Raw genomic sequence first — 21,982 nt, forward strand, 5'->3', positions numbered from 1 at the left:
CCGAATACGCGTAAAGCTAAGACGTTTTACAGAATAAAAATGTATTTTATTCTGTAAAATGTCTTAGCTTTACGCGTGTTCGGCACGCTGTATATATATATATATATATATATATATATATATATATATATATATATATATATATATATATATATATATATATATATATATATATATTATTATTATTATTATTATTATTATTATTCACATTAAAAGCACGTTAATGCACATATTGTTTATGTCTTGTGGCCATACTTTTAAAAACAGTGTGTATTTTAAGGTTCATAGATTGGCCCCATTCACTTCCATTTTAAGTGCTATACTGAAACCCAGATGTTTGCTCTTAAAAAATAAATAAAAAATTACAATTCTCTCATCATTTACTCACATTCATGCCATCCCAGATGTGTAAGACTAACGTTCTTCAGCAGAACAAAATTAACAACAGTAATAATAATTGGAAGAATATCTCCGCATTGTAGGTCCATCACAGTTCACGTAAGTGAATTGTGATCAGACAAAATGTAGCTCCAAAAATCACATAAAGCAATCCATATGACTCCAGTAGTTAAATTAATGTCTTTAGAAGTGATATAATATATGTGGGTGAGTGTAAATGTTTAAGTCCTTTTTTACCCTAAATCTCCATTTTAACTTTTAACAAAACAGGCACCACATGTGACTTGAAGATGTAAAAGTGAAAAAGGAGATTTAGAGTAAAAAAAGGACTTATCTTTTGATCTGTTTCTTGGAGCTACAAAGGTCTGATTCACTTGCATTCACTTGCATTGTATGCATTTGATGAGAGAATTTTCATTTTTGGGTGAATTATCTCTTTATGACTTCAAGAAGTTCCTTAAAGGCCCCATGAAAGCTGTCCTCTTTTTCATATATCTGGCTTTGACCTATCGTGCATCCTTTTTATATGCTCAGGATCGCCAGATAATAGATGCAACACCCCAATAAGATATTTACACATGCAAAAATAGAAAATATTTTGCCTTGTCATACTCAATTTATGCAATCTGGCAACCATGCATGTGAGCACGCTTTCTCCTCTTTGAAAAAAAAAAATTAAAAAAAAATTTGTTATAAAAGTGTGATGCAGCCACTCCATGTCCATTCATGAGTCTGCGTGTGCTGTTAAGTGCCAAATCTGCCAGCAAACCTTTTCAGTGATGAACTTTAGTAAAATCCCAAAAGACCTTTGCATCATTCGCACACGGAGGCGAGAGAGGAATATGTTTGTTCTTTGTGTTATTTGTATATTGATGAAGTCCCTCACACCTGTATGTGAATGTTACTCTGGCAGTAATTATTTATAATAATCATGCAGCCTGTTTTATTCAGTTGTGTGCTGAATGGGATGCCATACAAACCATTGACAAGACCCACATTATGACTCATGAGAGTGTAAACAGGTTGATAATGTTTTCAGAATAAAACAAGTAAACGGGTCCACTTTACGGCAAACATTAAAATAAGCTTTTAGAATCTATCATTTCCAAATATTTTATTTTACTATTAAACCAGACTCCTGATGTAATGTGTTAAATTGATTACTAAATTACCACTGCAATGAAGTATGGCAAAATTAATAATTAGTAATTTTATTCAGCATTTATTCAGTTTTACTAACACACAGGAGCGTAGAATCCTCCTCCCCCTCAACAACCAAAACAAGCAAGTACGTTATAGTGACTGTACCTTTAAAAACAAGTTCACGGATACAAACTGTCATTCCACTTTTGACCGAAGGGTGACAGTGTGTCAAGAAACCTTCCGGAGCTCCGCCGCTCCATCCAAAACACCAAAGAAGAAAATGCCTGTTTTTAGCTTATTAGCTAAAGCGCTTCATCTCTAAACGCGTTTAATCTGCCGCTCGCTTTAAAATCGCACATTATTTTGGGATATAATCGTGCACAAAGATCCATATTCAGGAATAAAGGAGAAGATAAAGGTAGAGCAGCCATGCAGATCACACTGAAGACTTTGCAACAGCAGACCATTCAAATAGACATCGACGATGATCAGACGGTATTTATGCGTTTATTTACTCGCGTTTAAAGCATGTCAAAATGCCTTTGATCCCTATACATTCATGATAGCAGCATATTTCGAGAAATAAATGGCCTTTACTTACAAAGAAGAGCTTTTATTCATTTATGGGTCATTGGGGATCAGTTGGGCGTGTGATCGATCGATCGATCGATAGATCGATCGATAGATAGATAGATAGATAGACAGACAGACAGACAGACAGACAGATAGATAGATAGACAGATAGACAGACAGATAGATAGATAGATAGATAGATGGATAGATAGATAGATAATACAGAAATTGTGTTAGATAGATAGACAGACAGATAGATAGATGGATAGATAATACAGAAATTGTGTTAGATAGATAGATAATACAGAAATTGTGAGATAGATAGATAATACAGAAATTGTGAGATAGATAGATAGATAGATAGATAATACAGAAATTGTGATAGATAATACAGAAATTGTGATTGATAGATAGATAATACAGAAATTGTGATAGATAATACAGAAATTGTGATTGATAGATAGATAATACAGAAATTGTGATAGATAGATAGATAGATAATACAGAAATTGTGATAGATAGATAATACAGAAATTGTGATAGATAATACAGAAATTGTGATAGATAGATAGAGAATACAGAAATTGTGATAGATAGATAGAGAATACAGAAATTGTGATAGATAGATAGATAATACAGAAATTGTGATAGATAGATAGATAATACAGAAATTGTGATTGATAGATAGATAATACAGAAATTGTGATAGATAGATAGATAATACAGAAATTGTGATAGATAGATAGATAATACAGAAATTGTGATTGATAGATAGATAATACAGAAATTGTGATAGATAGATAGATAATACAGAAATTGTGATAGATAATACAGAAATTGTGATAGATAGAGAATACAGAAATTGTGATAGATAGATAGAGAATACAGAAATTGTGATAGATAGATAGATATTATACAGAAATTGTGATAGATATATAGATAATACAGAAATTGTGATAGATAGATAGATAGATAGATAGATAGATAGATAGATAGATAGATAGATAATCAGAAATTGTGATAGATAGATAGATAGATAATACAGAAATTGTGATAGATAGATAGATAATACAGAAATTGTGATAGATATAGATAATACAGAAACTGATAGATAGATAGATAATACAGAAATTGTGATAGATAGATAGACAGATAGATAGATGGATAGATAATACAGAAATTGTGATTGATAGATAATACAGAAATTGTGATAGATAGATAGACAGATAGATAGATGGATAGATAATACAGAAATTGTGATTGATAGATAATACAGAAATTGTGACTGATAGATAGATAGATAGATAGATAATACAGAAATTGTGATTGATAGATAGACAGATAGATAGATAATACAGAAATTGTGATAGATAATACAGAAATTGTGATTGATAGATAATACAGAAATTGTGATAGATAATACAGAAATTGTGATAGATAGATAGATAATACAGAAATTGTGATAGATAAATAGATAGATAGATAACACAGAAATTGTGATAGATAGATAATACAGAAATTGTGATAGATAGATAATACAGAAATTGTGATGGATGGATAGATAGATAGATAGAGAATACAGAAATTGTGATTGATAGATAGATAGATAATACAGAAATTGTGATAGATAGATAATACAGAAATTGTGATAGATAGATAGATAGATAGATAGATATTATACAGAAATTGTGATAGATAGATAATACAGAAATTGTGATAGATAGATAGATAGATAATACAGAAATTGTGATAGATAGATAGATAGATAGATAGATAATACAGAAATTGTGATAGATAGATAATACAGAAATTGTGATAGATAGATAGATAGATAATACAGAAATTGTGATAGATAGATAGATAGATAGATAATACAGAAATGTGATAGATAGATAATACAGAAATATGATAGATAGATAGATAGATAATACAGAAATTGTGATAGATAGATAGATAGATAGATAATACAGAAATTGATGATAGATAATACAGAAATTGTGATAGATAGATAGATAGATAATACAGAAATTGTGATAGATAGATAATACAGAAATTGTGATAGATAGATAGATAATACAGAAATTGTGATAGATAGATAGATAGATAGATAACACAGAAATTGATAGATAGATAATACAGAAATTGTGATAGATAGATAGATAATACAGAAATTGTGATAGATAGAGAATACAGAAATTGTGATAGATAGATAGATAGATATTATACAGAAATTGTGATAGATAGATAGATAATACAGAAATTGTGATAGATAGATAGATAGATAGATAGATAATACAGAAATTGTGATAGATAGATAGATAGATAATACAGAAATTGTAATAGATAGATAGATAATACAGAAATTGTGATAGATAGATAGATAATACAGAAATTGTGATTGATAGATAGATAATACAGAAATTGTGATAGATAGATAGATAATACAGAAATTGTGATAGATAATACAGAAATTGTGATAGATAGAGAATACAGAAATTGTGATAGATAGATAGAGAATACAGAAATTGTGATAGATAGATAGATAATACAGAAATTGTGTTAGATAGATAGACAGACAGATAGATAGATGGATAGATAATACAGAAATTGTGTTAGATAGATAGATAGATAGATAGATAATACAGAAATTGTGAGATAGATAGATAATACAGAAATTGTGAGATAGATAGATAGATAGATAGATAATACAGAAATTGTGATAGATAATACAGAAATTGTGATTGATAGATAGATAATACAGAAATTGTGATAGATAATACAGAAATTGTGATTGATAGATAGATAATACAGAAATTGTGATAGATAGATAGATAGATACAGAAATTGTGATAGATAGATAGATACAGAAATTGTGATAGATAGATAGATAGATAGATAGATAGATAGATAATACAGAAATTGTGATAGATAGATAATACAGAAATTGTGATAGATAATACAGAAATTGTGATAGATAGATAGATAGAGAATACAGAAATTGTGATAGATAGATAGAGAATACAGAAATTGTGATAGATAGATAGATAATACAGAAATTGTGATAGATAGATAATACAGAAATTGTGATTGATAGATAGATAATACAGAAATTGTGATAGATAGATAGATAATACAGAAATTGTGATAGATAATACAGAAATTGTGATAGATAGAGAATACAGAAATTGTGATAGATAGATAGAGAATACAGAAATTGTGATAGATAGATATTATACAGAAATTGTGATAGATAGATAGATAGATAGATAGATAGATAGATAGAGAATACAGAAATTGTGATAGATATATAGATAATACAGAAATTGTGATAGATAGATAGATAGATAGATAGATAGATAGATAATCAGAAATTGTGATAGATAGATAGATAGATAATACAGAAATTGTGATAGATAGATAGATAATACAGAAATTGTGATAGATATAGATAATACAGAAACTGATAGATAGATAGATAATACAGAAATTGTGATAGATAGATAGACAGATAGATAGATGGATAGATAATACAGAAATTGTGATTGATAGATAATACAGAAATTGTGATAGATAGATAGACAGATAGATAGATGGATAGATAATACAGAAATTGTGATTGATAGATAATACAGAAATTGTGACTGATAGATAGATAGATAGATAGATAGATAATACAGAAATTGTGATTGATAGATAGACAGATAGATAGATAATACAGAAATTGTGATAGATAATACAGAAATTGTGATTGATAGATAATACAGAAATTGTGATAGATAATACAGAAATTGTGATAGATAGATAGATAATACAGAAATTGTGATAGATAGATAAATAGATAGATAGATAACACAGAAATTGTGATAGATAGATAATACAGAAATTGTGATAGATAGATAATACAGAAATTGTGATGGATGGATAGATAGATAGATAGAGAATACAGAAATTGTGATAGATAGATAGATAGATAATACAGAAATTGTGATAGATAGATAGATAGATAGATATTATACAGAAATTGTGATAGATAGATAATACAGAAATTGTGATAGATAGATAGATAGATAGATAATACAGAAATTGTGATAGATAGATAGATAGATAGATAGATAGATAATACAGAAATTGTGATAGATAGATAATACAGAAATTGTGATAGATAGATAGATAGATATTATACAGAAATTGTGATAGATAGATAGATAGATAGATAGATAGATAATACAGAAATTGTGATAGATAGATAATACAGAAATTGTGATTGATAGATAGATAGAGAATACAGAAATTGTGATAGATAGATAGATAGATAGATATTATACAGAAATTGTGATAGATAGATAATACAGAAATTGTGATAGATAGATAGATAGATAGATAATACAGAAATTGTGATAGATAGATAGATAGATAGATAGATAATACAGAAATTGTGATAGATAGATAATACAGAAATTGTGATAGATAGATAGATAGATATTATACAGAAATTGTGATAGATAGATAGATAGATAGATAATACAGAAATTGTGATAGATAGATAATACAGAAATTGTGATAGATAGATAGATAATACAGAAATTGTGATAGATAGATAGATAGATAGATAACACAGAAATTGTGATAGATAATACAGAAATTGTGATAGATAGATAGATAATACAGAAATTGTGATAGATAGAGAATACAGAAATTGTGATAGATAGATAGATAGATATTATACAGAAATTGTGATAGATAGATAGATAGATAGATAATACAGAAATTGTGATAGATAGATAGATAGATAATACAGAAATTGTGATAGATAGATAGATAATACAGAAATTGTGATAGATGGATAGATAGATAATACAGAAATTGTGATAGATGGATAGATAGATAGAACAGAAATTGTGATAGATAGATAGATAATACAGAAATTGTGATAGATAGATAGATAATACAGAAATTGTGATAGATAGATAGATAGATAGATAGATAGATAATACAGAAATTGTGATAGATAGATAGATAGATAGATAATACAGAAATTGTGATAGATAGATAGAGAATTCAGAAATTGTGATAGATAGATGGATAATACAGAAATTGTGATAGATAGATAGATAGAGAATACAGAAATTGTGATAGATAATACAGAAATTGTGATAGATAGATAGATAATACAGAAATTGTGATAGATAGATAATACAGAAATTGTGATAGATAATACAGAAATTGTGATAGATAGATAGATAATACAGAAATTGTGATAGATAGATAGATAATACAGAAATTGTGATAGATAATACAGAAATTGTGATAGATAGATAGATAATACAGAAATTGTGATAGATAATACAGAAATTGTGATAGATAGATAGATAATACAGAAATTGTGATAGATAGATAGATAATACAGAAATTGTGATAGATAATACAGAAATTGTGATAGATAGATAGATAATACAGAAATTGTGATAGATAGATAATACAGAAATTGTGATAGATAGATAATACAGAAATTGTGATAGATAATACAGAAATTGTGATAGATAGATAATACAGAAATGTGATAGATAGATAGATAGATAGATAGATAGATAGATAGATAGATAGATAATACAGAAATTGTGATAGATAGATATATATATAGATAGATAGATAGATAGATAGATAGATAATACAGAAATTGTGATAGATAGATAGATAGATAGATAGATAGATAGATAATACAGAAATTGTGATAGATAGATAGATAGATAGATAGATAGATAGATAATACAGAAATTGTGATAGATAGATAGATAGATAGATAATACAGAATTTGTGATAGATAGATAGATAATACAGAATTTGTGATAGATAGATAGATAGATAGATAGATAGATAGATAGATAGATAGATAGATAGATAATACAGAAATTGTGATTGATAAATAATAAGAAGTGAAAGTAAGATGGATGGATGTGCAGATAGGTGATGGATTGATATTATTGATAATAGTGAACTAATAGTAAAAAAATGGATAAATGTATGGAAGTACTGATTATATAAACATACGACAAACTATATCCATTGCCTGAGTTATGAATGAGTCCCTGTCATGTTACAGAAAATATAGGAAGTGAGATGTAAATGTATGATTTTATCATTATTATGATTCAGGTGAAGGCACTGAAGGAGAAGATTGAGGCTGAGAAGGGCAGAGACAGTTTTCCAGTGGCAGGACAGAAGCTCATCTATGCCGGAAAAATCCTGCAGGATGACACCCCCATCAAGGAGTACAAAATTGACGAGAAGAACTTTGTGGTGGTGATGGTGTCAAAGGTCAGATGACAAAGTCTTTCAGCACTGAAATGGCACATTCAAATATATCTTTGAATAAATGCTGAAATTGTTTTTCAGATTAAATGTTTTGAGTATGAAGATTTTTCTCTTCCAGACAAAGTCGCCACCCACCCCACCCTCAGAGCTGCCCAAATCCTCTGCTGCACCTTCTTCTTCCTCCTCATCCTCCTCCTCCCCTCCTCCACTTCCAGCCCCCGCAGCCATCCCTATCCCCAAAGACGAGTGCCTGGATGACCCCCCTGCATCTGTCTCACCTGCACAGACCCCTGACGGGTGAGGCCAAAAATTATTTTACATTTTTTTTGTTTATTGTTGGTATTTGTAAAGGGTTCACAGGCATGGAAAACCTGGAAATATCATGAAAGTTTACAGCTGTAATTTTTAGGCTTGAGTCACAGAAATGAAAAAAAAAAATGAAAAACAATTTAAGGAATAGTTCCCCCAAAAATGAAAGTTCTCTCATCATTTACTCACCATCATGCCATCCCAGATGTGTATGACTTTCTTTATTCAGCAGAACACAATTTACGATTTTTAGAAGAATATTTCATCACTATAGGTCCATAAAATGCAAGTGAATGGTGGCCAAAATTTTTAAGCTCCAAAAATATATATTTTGGTCTGTTCTCACTCAAAACCAATTGGATCACTTCAGAAGACATGGATTAAACCACTGGAGTCATATTGATTACTTTTATGCTGCCTTTATATGCTTTTTGGAGCTTCAAAGTTCTGGTCACCATTCGCTTGCATTAAAGAGAGAATTTAAATTTTTGCGAGAACTATTCCACTATTCCTGCTCATAATCTAAGGGTGTTGTGTGCTTGTTTTGCAGTGGTAGGAGTGTTGTGGCTGATGGGGAAGATGCATCTTCAACTTTGGGTAATGGAAAAAGTAATCCAAGATAATTTCCAGACACTTTGATTATAAAAATCTCTTGTTCGTTATAGTTAATTGACAAAAACCTGCAGCAGGGGTAGAAATGACACTTCCTCTCTTGTGTTTTCTGATATTCTTGCGCATGTGTTTTGCAGTGACAGGACAGGAGTATGATGCCATGCTCACTAATATCATGTCTATGGGCTACGAGCGAGATAAAGTGGTGGCTGCACTCAAGGCCAGTTACAATAACCCTCATCGTGCTGTGGAGTACCTGCTCAATGTGAGTGATTTTGCTGCTCACACAAATTCCAGTTTCCTACATCCAGATCACTTACACTCATAATTACTCAAAGTAAAAGAGTTCCTGAAAACATTTGAGAAACATTACAATACGTGTGCTTTTTAACTTTTGATGTATTTGCACTGAGCTGCTGGCTTTGAGAGTGTTCCAGTATTTTTTCTGTGCATGTATTTGAGTGTGATGATGTTTTCTCTCTCAGGGGATCCCTTCAGTCCCTGTTCAGGAAACCAGCCCTGCCCCAGCCCAAATCACCACTGACACACCCTCCACAGAAGGTGAGAAACCTGTAAATCAATGAGCGTGCCTTATGAAAAAATTTGCTTAATGGCACGGTTCTTATTAAACCTTGTAGCTAAATAAAAAGCACATTGCAATATTCACTATGTTGCTTGATTTTAGAATGACATCATATATGATTGTGATGTAAAATTGATGTTGTGTTAGGTGAGAATCCTCTGGAGTTCCTGCGTTCACAGCCGCAGTTTCAGAGTATGAGGCAGGTGATTCAGCAGAACCCGTCCTTACTGCCGGCCCTCTTACAGCAGCTGGGTCAGGAGAACCCAGAACTACTGCAGGTGATCAGCAGTCTCTCATACTCCTGATGATGAATGTTGTAGGAAGCATACCGCTTCACAGACAAGGTATAATGCCTGTTACTCACCGCGACAATGTTTTTGTTGACGACAGCAAATCAGCCAGCATCAGGAGCTGTTCATCCAGATGTTGAACGCACCGGTGGGTGAAGGGGAGGGCGGAGAGGGTGGGGAGTTCGCTGACCTGGGTGCTGTGGCTGATGAAGGAACACCCGGCAGTTACATCCAAGTGACACAACAGGAGAAAGAAGCCATTGAGAGGGTGAGTGAAAACCACTGACCTGTATGTTTAGTCAATCAGGGGTCAGGGTATGTTCCTTGTACTTTGTTTCTTGTCATTTCCCTAAATAACCATAGTTGAGTTTGCAATAGGGTTGCACTCATATGAAATGTCTGGATCGAAAACCAATATGCATTGGCCGAAAGCGAATCGTCATGGCCCAGTTCAAGCTGGCAACCTGCACGAAGTAACTTTTGATTTTAGTATAAGGACCAGCCATCGATGTGTATATGCTGTGTGCACAGCTATTAAATAAACATTTATGCGGTGAACTCAACATTGGACAAACAGTTCTGATAGTTTATTCTTGAAAAAAGTGTCGAACATTCTGAGAATGTCATTCAGCCGACTTTATTCATCTACAGAACAGGGTAAGGCTAATTTAATTTTGTGTAAAGAAAAGGCAAGTATATAGGCCTAACAATATAGTTTTTTTTCATTTGGTAAATAATAAATGTAAAACATTTAAATTAAATCGCAAAGAGTGGCCATTCTTTTGTTCTTCGCGCACTTGACGATGACAGGTGCATGATGGGAGATATTTGTGTTGGCACTCCTGGAAGTGTCATGACTCGGATATGTTTGCATCATCGGATCTGTGCAGTGTGAGTAATGTCTCACGTACAATGAATTGACTTTCAAGGATGTATACCTTGTCGTCATGATTAACACAGTCTAATGATTGGGGTAAATTCTGTCATGTGACACAATATTTGTGATAATGCCAATTTTATCGACGAAGTGTTTCCAAACAGCAACATTTGAAGTATCAACATAGTTTATTGCGCTAGAGTTAAACAGAAAATATTATGTTGACACAGCAATAATTATATATATTATATATCAGTAACCTTTTTGATGCGCTACACCTTTTGTCGCAAAATAAACCCTTGGATGGAAACTTAGTTAATTGTGGCTGGTACTGCTAACCAATATTTCACAACTTATTCTGGCCAATACTGATAATTCATTGCTCATTTGGTGTTGATTGTAAATGTGGGCATCAATGTTAATGCATTCATGTTTGTGATGTCAATATCATAATTTTTGAATTGAGCCATTTTTTTGCAGCTAAAACGGCGTCACACTATCTGATTTGTCTAGTGATTTTCAGGTGTGCGTTTCATTAACATAATCAGTGGCCAGGTGGAGGTAGATTGAGCATGCATTAGCATCTACCAGTAGAAGGTTGTTAATCACTTGACCGTTTTCCAAGCATTTTCCTGCGTTTTTCTACAGTAAATGACTAATGAAATCAGAAAGTTGAGCCACAACAGTCTGTTTTTATTTAACGTAATTTGTTTACTCGCTGAAAGCTGCATATGGACATACACATTACTACGGCAAGCCTCGAGGGGATAAATACACAATCACATACTTTCACAAGGTAAAGTTACTCCATGAATCGCTACCTAAATTTATATACTGGATTACAAATGTTTATGCTCATGCAGTACCCAGTTTGTTATATCGACTGAATCAGAGAGAGAGAGAGAGAGAGAGAGAGAGAGAGAGTGTGAGTTTTGGTGAGTTGGCAAGTGTGTCATAGCTCTGCTTGAAGAGAGCATGAGACACCCTCAGCCAAAATCTAGTTGTTTGGAGTCTGCTAGTGTGGCGCCAGCTTAAATGGTCTAGGTGGAACTTTTAAATAAATAAAAAAAGGAATAAATAAAAAGTGTTTTTCATGATTTGTTCCCTTGTAAATAATCACCTTTTTCCTTTTTCCATTTTCCTGTTTCTCTTTTTAAGTTAAAAGCTCTTGGTTTTTCCGAAGCCCTGGTGGTCCAGGCGTACTTCGCCTGCGAGAAGAACGAGAATCTGGCGGCCAACTTCCTGCTCAATCAGAATTTCGAGGACGAATGAGAGTCGTGGAACGCCTGCGTGCCCCTTCCCCTCCACCACACATGCACTGCATCTACTCGGGACACCAGTTTTCCCCATTATTTCTTTGTGTTTATAAGTCAAGGGGAGACTCGCAGACTGGGTGGGAATGGGGCGGATGTATTTCAATGAAAAAATTCCAATGGAATTGATGGCATTTGGATTGAATGCACTCGAGCATGTTGAAGGGGTGTGCTTGCACGTGAATGTGTGTTATGTGTGTGTGTTTCCTTAGGGAATATTTGACTAAATCGGCATCAATTGAAAGTAAACGCTCTCCTAGTCATATTATGGGATATGATGAGCAAGGTTAGATGTGCATATAAGAATCGCTTGTTTGTTTTTATTTTGGAGAAGGATTAATAATAAATGTCTAAAGGAGAATTTTATAAATTTCTCTAATATCAGAGATATTTCTGTATTTCTCCCTGCACACACTTCAGATGAATGTGACAACAGCATTAAAACAGGATATAAGATAGTCCAAATAATATCAGTTTTAAACTCGGTCTCTAACAGTGTTTCTATAAGGTGATGATTCTGAGTGACACATTTGTTAATGAACTTCATAACCTGAGTGACGATCGGTGGTTTGAATGTATACAAGTTTTTGTTTGATAACCCCACCTGTCCCATTCAAAGGTGAAGTGTGTAATTTTAATGCAACAATTGGCATAAACAAAATTACAATGAATTTGATTGGACCAGACAGTGAGTTTGAGGCCTGTTTGCCCAACCGGTGGAAGATGGGACAGTGTTTAAAACTTTTTTTGAACAGTCGTTATTTTTGCAGTTTCGTTTGGTGACAGAAATTATGCACACTTCCTTTTTAAGCTCCTTATTTATTATCCTTTAAAAAAAAAAAAAAAAAGACATATAAAGCATACTTTCCATCATCTCATCTTGTCACTTGGAGCAAAACATTTAACTTTAAAAAGATCGTAAGTATAAATGACAGTAAGTTTCATTTAGGGAGGTTAATTTTCCTTAGACATTTGATAGATTCGCTTAATTTCCCTGTATAAGAGGACCAACTTGTACCAATACAGCAAAGAAGAGCTTGCTTGCATTGCAGAGGCAAAAATCAGAGGCCTGTTACAGCAACATGTAGTTTGAAACTTTTTGTGCTGCCAGATTGCAAAGATTTTTTGAAGCATATTTATGTAAAGCTGACAATGAGTTCCTCTTATTATGTATTAAGAGCACAGTGAAGTCTATTTGAGAGTTCAAGAGCTTCAATACAGTTGGATCAACCACCTTTTTAGCAGGTTCACTGGATCCAGAAACCTTTAACATTGAGAGCGTTTACATGCACACCAATATGCTAATAAATACTAATAGATGGCTCATTTAGAAAATCCAACAACGTAAGAATTGCATTTACATCAGACTTGTACCCGTGTCAGTTGATTTAGGTTTAAACTGTTTATGCAGATAAAGGGAATGCTACTTATGCCGTGTACATAACCACACAAGTTGACGGCTTATTCATCAATGTGAAATTATGCATGTAAACGCACTCATTGTCGTCCTAAAGGTTCAACGCAAAGGACTGCTCCTTTATGCAGTCTCCAAATTGCCAGACACAAGATTTTGTTTACATATCTGCAGGCCTAGATGGAATCTGTGGACTTTTTGTTGCATTTTCTGCATTTGAGGAATGGTTTTAAATATGGTCAAATTTAAGAGTATTACACTTGTATTGGTAGCTGAACCCAATATTGAACCCCAAATATTTAATAAACTTACATGGTCCAGAATGTGTAGAACTTTGAATGATGGGCATTCCAGTTGTGTGGAAATTCCATGTGGGCCTGCTTCTTAATTTGTTGTATAATTTACTGTAATGCCTGACCTATTGGGATCAATAAAGTCTAATTGACAGATTGAAGTCGTGGTGATGTCACCGTCCATTAAACAAACCAAAACCATGATCTTTGTACAGTCAAGAACATAATTTATTCAATCAGGTGCTGCTCTTTACAAAGTTTTTAGTTTTTAGAATGGAAAAGAATCTGTAAATAACACATGCAGATTGCCAAGGACTCTTTTGAGGGCGCACAGGGATGGAGAGCGTATGGACCGGTGACAGAGACACAATTCTTTGAGATATTTCGATATGTGTACAGCTACATGTGCACGAGTAAATCTACTGCAATTTACCAAAATATCAATAGTATGTCAATGAGGGATAGATTAGTTATTTAGCGAACACTCTTTATGTGAAGTACCCAACAGTACATTAATTGCAATTTTAGATGCCCAATAGTATTTGAGCCACCTTCTACTTGGTATTCAACATGCAACCTTTCTGCTGCATATCCAAGCCATTAGCAGGCAGGCTGCTGTCAGCATCAAAATGATACTTACGTATGGCATGTTATTAATGCATTTGTCTCTTGCCCAATCAATCTGTGTATAAGGTGCATTTATCAAATAATCAGTCAAGTTCTTTAAATAGCTGGTCTAAAAAAAACACTAAAACAAAAAGTTGCTTTTCCAATGGAGACTGAGAGTTTCCCTTGAGACTCCAAAACAAAACTGAAATAAATATAAGACAAAGAAACAAGACTGATCTGTGTCGCCAGGTCCAGTGCTCTTCTTCTACAGCCAAGCCCCTGATGCCAAAAGAAAACCTCTTACCCAGGGCTGCACCCCTTCCCAAGACACAACACACACGACCCTTCAAGTGGCCCTGTTACAGCTGTTCTCAGTTGTGTTTTAGGAAGTGTAAGCTGGCCCTGGATCAGCATTAACAGGGCGTTTTCTACTCAGAGCCCCCTACATTTGACTGAAGAGAGAGAGAGGCGGTATGATATTAACATGTGAAGCATACAGACAGGGATATAACATTAGAGTTTACAACATCTTGCTTGAGAAAAAACAGGTTTAAATTTTTTTTTTATCAACTCTTTCAAAAGTAGGAAGAGGGAGGAAAGAGAAGAGAAAGATAGGGAGACATATACAGTGCCATGAAGATAAAGACTCCGCTCCAAAACCTAGTGAGCTGCCTTGGTGTCTACTGCCTACATAGGCAGCTTGTCTTCTCAGGCTGAAATATAACCTCACATGTGACCGATTTGGTCAACTTTTTGCATGTTACAAATGGCACCCATTGCACAAATGTTGCTATGCTAACGGCTCTGCACAATTTATGATGACTTAAAATGCTGCCTACATAGGTGGCTCACTAGGTTTCGGACCAGTGCAAGAGAAACTGACAGGTACAGAGAAAAAGGGAACCATTTTTTTTTTCTTTTTATCAACTTTTTTCCCATCATTGTACAATATAAAGAACAAAATCACATCCATTTTCTTGTAGTACTATATACTGTGTATACGACTTGAGAAAGCAGAGAAGTAGAAGGAAAGACGGGTGTTCTCATTTACAAGATGGTGTCTGTGAACAAAAGGCACTTTCAATGGGACAACCTTTAAATGCTCACCTATTACACTACAGCACGAATACTATGGGAGCTCATTTACATACTGGAAGTGTTTCCAGGGCGATACGGGGGCCGCGGCTCATTGATTTCCAACGTGTTTCTTCCTCTCCCCTCAAACCACATGTGCTCTAAACTACAAGAACGTCTAACGAAACGCTACTCACACTAACACACTTCAAACGATCCTCACCTAAATGAATCGGACAATTTGAGCGAACATTTGATTGCTTGTGAGAAACCTCTACCGTGAATCTAACCTCTAAAGTTAGACAAAAGTCATAAAAGCAAAATGTAAAGAATCTGCTGTCCTGCATATGAACTCATTGTTTTAGCAATGATGTTGTGGGAAAACCAAATATATCCCAGCCTTAAGAAGGGGCATTGCTTTTCTTAAAGGTTGTAGTCAAATGCCTTTTGTCAGAACCGATATATAAAAATTTGAACCCCCACTCAGTAAATACAAAAGAGAAGAAACAAGAAAGAGGTTTTGTAAAATGTGTCTCTTATGAAAGTCATTCTGGTGTGGTATTTGCATGAGTAACAGAAGCACCAGCATTATTTTTTTGTAATACACATTTGTTTTGACAGTTCACAAAATTGTTCCTTCAGCCCCCCACCCCAAAAATAGGTAAAAACAAAAGATTACAAATAAAACATAAAACAAAAAAAGATCAACTAAATGTAAAAAGGAACTTCCCCAACACTTACAAAGACTGGGATTCTTGTTGTGGCCCTCATATTTAGAGTCCAGGAGCTCGCAGACTTCAACCTTTTTTTTTTCTTTTTCTTTTTTTTTTCACTTGTGTCTCTTTCTTAAAAATCTCAGACAAACATGGATAACTACCCAACACATTGCACACGGCTCAGTCCACATATATCGACTTTTACCTCTCAACAATAACACTTTTTAACTAAGAAAACCTTTCTTGTTTTCTTTGACATATTGTTTTCCTTGGATATGAAAGTGTATTTTTGATCTATTTGCACTGACCTGAACAATACCGAAGCTTGCAAAGACCCGTGTTTTCAGGTTTACTATTTCGAGACATTTTCCAATGATGTCACTGACTCGGGTGAAAGGTCAAAAAATAACTAGACTGCCACAGAGCTAATTTCACAGCGGAAAAATTATACATATATCCATATATATATATATATATATATACAGTGTGAGTATGATATGATCTAACATCTGTAAATATGATGTTTGCAGTTGCTTATATGTTGTTTCTTGCTAAGCCCATGATACATATTGTACAAATTATTTTGTAGCTTATACATGAAGACCCTGAATTGCATGTAAAGGGGACACTGAGGCACTTTGATGTGTTTGGATGGTAAAATAACGTCCGTTTTTTGGACAAGAAACCGAGGGACGAGCGGCAGGCCGCTCTCTCAGCCAATCAGAGTCCCTGACATGTGATTGACAGCCAGGCAGTCCAGTTATTTAGTGAGGTCAGTGGTTTCGAGAGTCTGTTCTTGTGCTGTTTGAACAGCGAAACGTGTTCTTCTCTATTGTTTTGTCTCAAAATATAAATATATCTGACTTTAAATAGGGTGCGTATTCTAAAATCTAAATTCGGTACAGGAGTTTAAAGAGATAGTTCAGACAAAAATGAAACTTCTGTCATAATTTACCCATCATCCCGTTGTTTCACAGCCATTTACATGCAAGAACTTGCCTTGTAAAAACCTGTTTTTTTAAGAGCTAAACAATCTGAGAATGAGCTACTTGCACCAAAAACAGACCTAAATTTGGTGTTAATCGTATGGCTTCAGAAGACTTGGAATATGACGCACAAAATGCATGGACTACTTTTATGATACTTTTGCGTCCTTTTTGAAACTTGTAGGTGAATCAGTATCTACTGCCATTGAACCTAGATAGTCATTAAAAAATGCTCTCTCTTGTTCCGCAGTACAAAGTCTCAAACAGGTTTGAAATGAGGGTTAGGTAAAGTACTGACAGAATTTAAATTTATGGGCGAAGTCTCCCTTTTAAGGTTTCCCTTTGTCCTTTAAGGGTGTGGGCATGTGTCATAGTGCAATGTTTGTGTGCGTGTTTATGTATGTTCCTTAGTTTACTGCAATTCTGGAAGGCTAAATGGCAGCCATTGGTAGATTGTCTTGTAAGCCAGGCTATACTGGTGTACTGAAACAAAAAATGAGGCGTGGAGAGACAATGATAAAGATATGAAGGAACTGTAATCTAATGGAGAGTGTGATTGGTAGGAAGGGTAGAGCACTGTTGACATCATAGAGACCCCAATATCTAGTTAATGAAGCTTATAGATTGTCCATTTGTTAGTCACATTCAAGTTGAAGGAGAGTTTAATGATATGTTTGTAATTAACCTGTTATTCTAAAAACAAAAACCTTTTGGAAAGCACAAGTCCACAAGCAGTCCAAGCGGGTATTACAATGTGAAAACTAAAAGCACACAAAAACTAAAACACTTTTTTTTTTAGTTTTTTTTGTTGTTGCAAAGTTTGAATCTCACTAAAACATGTCCAGATTACATTAAAAAAAATAAAATAAAAAATTATATTTGGCTTGGGACATTTTAGTATCATTTCTTGATTTGTGACATTATTTTCATGACAATGATCATGATCAGACATTTTACATTTGAATTTTAGATTTCAATCATAATTATTTTTACTATATGACAATAAAATAAAATTATTACAGTATTTTAAAAATAAGCATAAATTCTCATTACCTTAATATGACATTTTACTTTTGAGTTTTAATTCTCAATGGTTTTTCTCATTACAGTAATAGTCATTTTTACTGAATTACAGTAAAAAAACCTCACAGCATTAAAGTATTTTTGAAATTAGCATGAACTCATTACCCTAATGTGTCTCGACATTTTAATTTTGAGATTTAATTCTCAGTAATTCTTGTTACTGCAATACAGTAATTTTTACTGTAATTCAGAAAAAACTCACAGCATTAAAGTATTTTTTAAATTAGCATGAACTCATTACCCTAATGTGTCTCGACATTTTAATTTAGAGTTTTAATTCTCAATGGTAATTCTCGTTACTGTAATACAGTAATTTTTACTGTAATTCAGTCATTTTTACTGAATTACAGTTAAAAAAAACTCACTGCATTAAAGTATTTTTTAAGTTAGCTTGAACTCGTTACCTTAATGGGTCTTAACATTTTAATTTTTAGATTTAATTCTCATTAGTAATTCTTGTTACTGTAATACAGTAATTTTTACTGTAATTCAGTCATTTTTACTGAATTACAGTAAAAAAAAAACTCATTGCATTAAAGTATTTTTTAAGTTAGCTTGAACTTGTTACCTTAATGTGTCTTAACATTTTAATTTTGAGATTTAATTCTCAGTAGTAATTCTTGTTACTGAATTACAGTAAAAACTCACTGCATTACCGTATTTTTGAAATCAGCATGAATTCCCATTACCTTAATGTGTCTTAAAATTTTACTATTGAGTAAACACATTGTTTCACAATGGTTATTTTTTTACTGTATTACAGTAAAAAACAAAATCTGTATTTTAAAGCATAAATTAAAAGCAGGACAACAAATACTACCATGGTGTATCATTTACAATTTCTCTTTTGTTTTGTTTTTGTTAGTTTTTGCATTAAAGCAATGAGAATGAGACTGTTGTGCATTACAGTAATGAGAATTGGGGGAAGAAATGTTCCTATTTGTCATTAAAAAAAATGTCAGAATCAAATAAAAAAATAAAGTCTTAATTTCTTATTTTTTTCTTTTGTTTTAAGGGTGAAAGTGAGATTATCCCCAGCAAATGTACTGTACTGCAAAACCAAACCCAAAGCTAAGAAATGTAAAATAAGCCCTTGTGTTCAGGGCCTACTGTAGCATACTGTATGGACGCACAAGCATTCAGATTGAACAATAGTTGTGCTAAAATGCTCAAACCCACATTAATTCATTAATGCAAGATCGCATAACTCAAATCACTGGCCTTTTAATTCATCAACACAACGTAATGAAAGAATTCTAATATATATTACATGTCATTAAGGTTTAACCCCAAAACAAGTCAATCGTGCTTGACCCTTCTTTCCATAACTGTCAGAAGACCAAAAGCCAGGTTCTTGAAATGAGATTATATGTTATGACTGCGGCGGTACCAATGTCTCAGTGTAGTGCTGTCATTGAAGGGTGTATTTGCAGGTTCTGTTGCTCTCCTCAAGCTATGACGAGACATGATCTGTGTTTTCATGTGTGTGTGTGTGTGTGTGTGTGTGTGTGTGCGTGCGTGCGTGCGTGCATGTGCAACTTTTTACCTTAGAAACGTGTAGTCTGACTACACATTGCAAATCTGAGGCCAAACTATCGGTCATTCCTTTTCATTGATCACTTCAATAGTGCATATGTTTAGGTGAATTGCACACAGTTAGTGTTACGTGTTGTTTGACTGTTTTGCTCACAGTCTATTGCTTGTCAACAAGTAAACAGTGAGTGAATTAGCCAATCAGAAGAGTTCAGTTGAGTCTCTCTAGCCAATCACACGTGTGTTCCTGGGCGTATTCAGATGGAGCCAATCAATGAGTCCATAATATACATCATCCAAGATACATTTTCGTTTCAGATTTCATGTCCAGAGTAGAACCCAAATTAGTTCTGACGGGTAAGAAATGGATTTGACTCAAAATGGCATATGATTGGTGGGTGTATGAGCAAATCAAAGGAAGGATAAGGGGATTGGTCAATGTACTGGTTGCCTCAGGAACATAATGAAGACGTTGAAAGGTGGTTTGTCATTCCTTCTGAATGGGTTTTCCATCCGGTCATCTGTCGTCAGTGTTGTGTGTTCTCCGAGGGGTAATGCTGAAGTCGTACAGATTCCTCATCCGGAATAGGGCAGCAAAGTTTTCAGGAATTGTGTGTGTGTGTTTGCTGTGTCTGTCTGTGTGAGGCTTTAGAGGGGCATGTGAGAAAGTTCCATACTTAGCTTTGGGACTCCATTTCCAGTTTTCATTGCAGATTCGATTCAGTGCAAAGGCTCATCAAAGGAACCACGACTGCAAGAAGGAAATTAATGTGAGTTACTCCACAAAACAAGTACTAACTCAAGGAAACATAAATAATAGTTCAGCCACATCTGGCTGCCCAAATGTCTGTGTAAATGAGTCTTCTGTCCATTTAATTTTAAAGGAAAAAAAAAAAAATCTGCAATAACTGAATCACCTTTATGTCATCCCAAACCTGTATGACTATGACAGCTAATACTATATTTTTGATGCCACGTCATCATTATATCAAACTCAAAGTCATTAGAATACATATTACTATAAATATTAAATCACAAGATACAATTCCTTGACTGGCGATTTGCCCTCATCACTACAATATGTAATTCCGTATTTCCTGATTTGTATTAAAAACCGACAACATTGCTTAATCTTAATTTTTTGGATTAATTATATTAATTATAAAGGCTTATGAATGGACCGTTGGAAAAACTCTGTCTGTTGCCATATGATAGCTGTGTGGAAAATCCCCCAAAATGTATTCAAATACCTTTAAATAGCCTCTGAAATCTCATTTGCGTTTGCACATAGTTACACAAAACCTTTCCACACACGATGTGTGAGTCTATGAGCCATACGGACTGCTTTTATGGTACTTTAGCGCCGGTCTCCTTTTACTTTCATTGGATGAAAAACAGCAGCTCGGACACTTAAAAATATTTTTTTAAATATGGGTTTGGAACAACACGAGGGTGAGTAAATGATAACAGAATTCTTATTTTTGGGTGTTTGATTCCTAACTTACAATTCCTACAGGTTGCACTGAAGTCCTGACCGTTTGTCCCACATAATGTAGCAGTAATATTGAGACAGTTCTCGGAATAACCACTAGAGTTCAGTGGAAGCAGTAATAAACACTTACAAACTGTACTGCTACAGTACAACTATAAAGCGCCACATTCAAGCTCAGAGAAGACGATGTCGCCTTGTTTACAGAGCTGCTTCCACTGGCAAAATAAAATGCAGAATAAAACATTTTCCCATGCTGGGTTTAACACTTTGGATAAAATATGAAAGAGTTCTGTTGTCTGAGAAGTACAAGAAGTTTCAAGATGTTTTAACTTACTAAAAGCTGAACTTCTAAAATATTTGAATGTGGTTTC

At 33.7% G+C, this 21,982-nt stretch overlaps 1 protein-coding gene and 1 pseudogene across 1 annotated transcript; one reads left to right on the forward strand and one right to left on the reverse strand.

Moving 5' to 3' along the window:
• The first annotated feature begins 1,777 nt into the window (after positions 1-1,777).
• Positions 1,778-14,304, forward strand: rad23aa (RAD23 homolog A, nucleotide excision repair protein a). The gene is made up of 9 exons (XM_052137484.1): positions 1,778-2,037; positions 8,269-8,430; positions 8,546-8,724; positions 9,287-9,333; positions 9,486-9,613; positions 9,834-9,909; positions 10,079-10,209; positions 10,322-10,489; positions 12,257-14,304. Exons 1-9 carry the CDS (start codon positions 1,972-1,974, stop codon positions 12,368-12,370), a joined length of 1,071 nt encoding a protein of 356 aa, XP_051993444.1. The 5' UTR covers positions 1,778-1,971; the 3' UTR covers positions 12,371-14,304.
• Positions 14,305-14,330: 26 nt separating this feature from the next.
• LOC127651584 (nuclear factor 1 X-type-like) overlaps positions 14,331-21,982 on the reverse strand; it is a 117,507-nt pseudogene continuing 109,855 nt past the window's right edge.

Source organism: Xyrauchen texanus, chromosome 11, assembly GCF_025860055.1.
Source record: "Xyrauchen texanus isolate HMW12.3.18 chromosome 11, RBS_HiC_50CHRs, whole genome shotgun sequence".
Classification (NCBI taxonomy): domain Eukaryota; kingdom Metazoa; phylum Chordata; class Actinopteri; order Cypriniformes; family Catostomidae; genus Xyrauchen; species Xyrauchen texanus.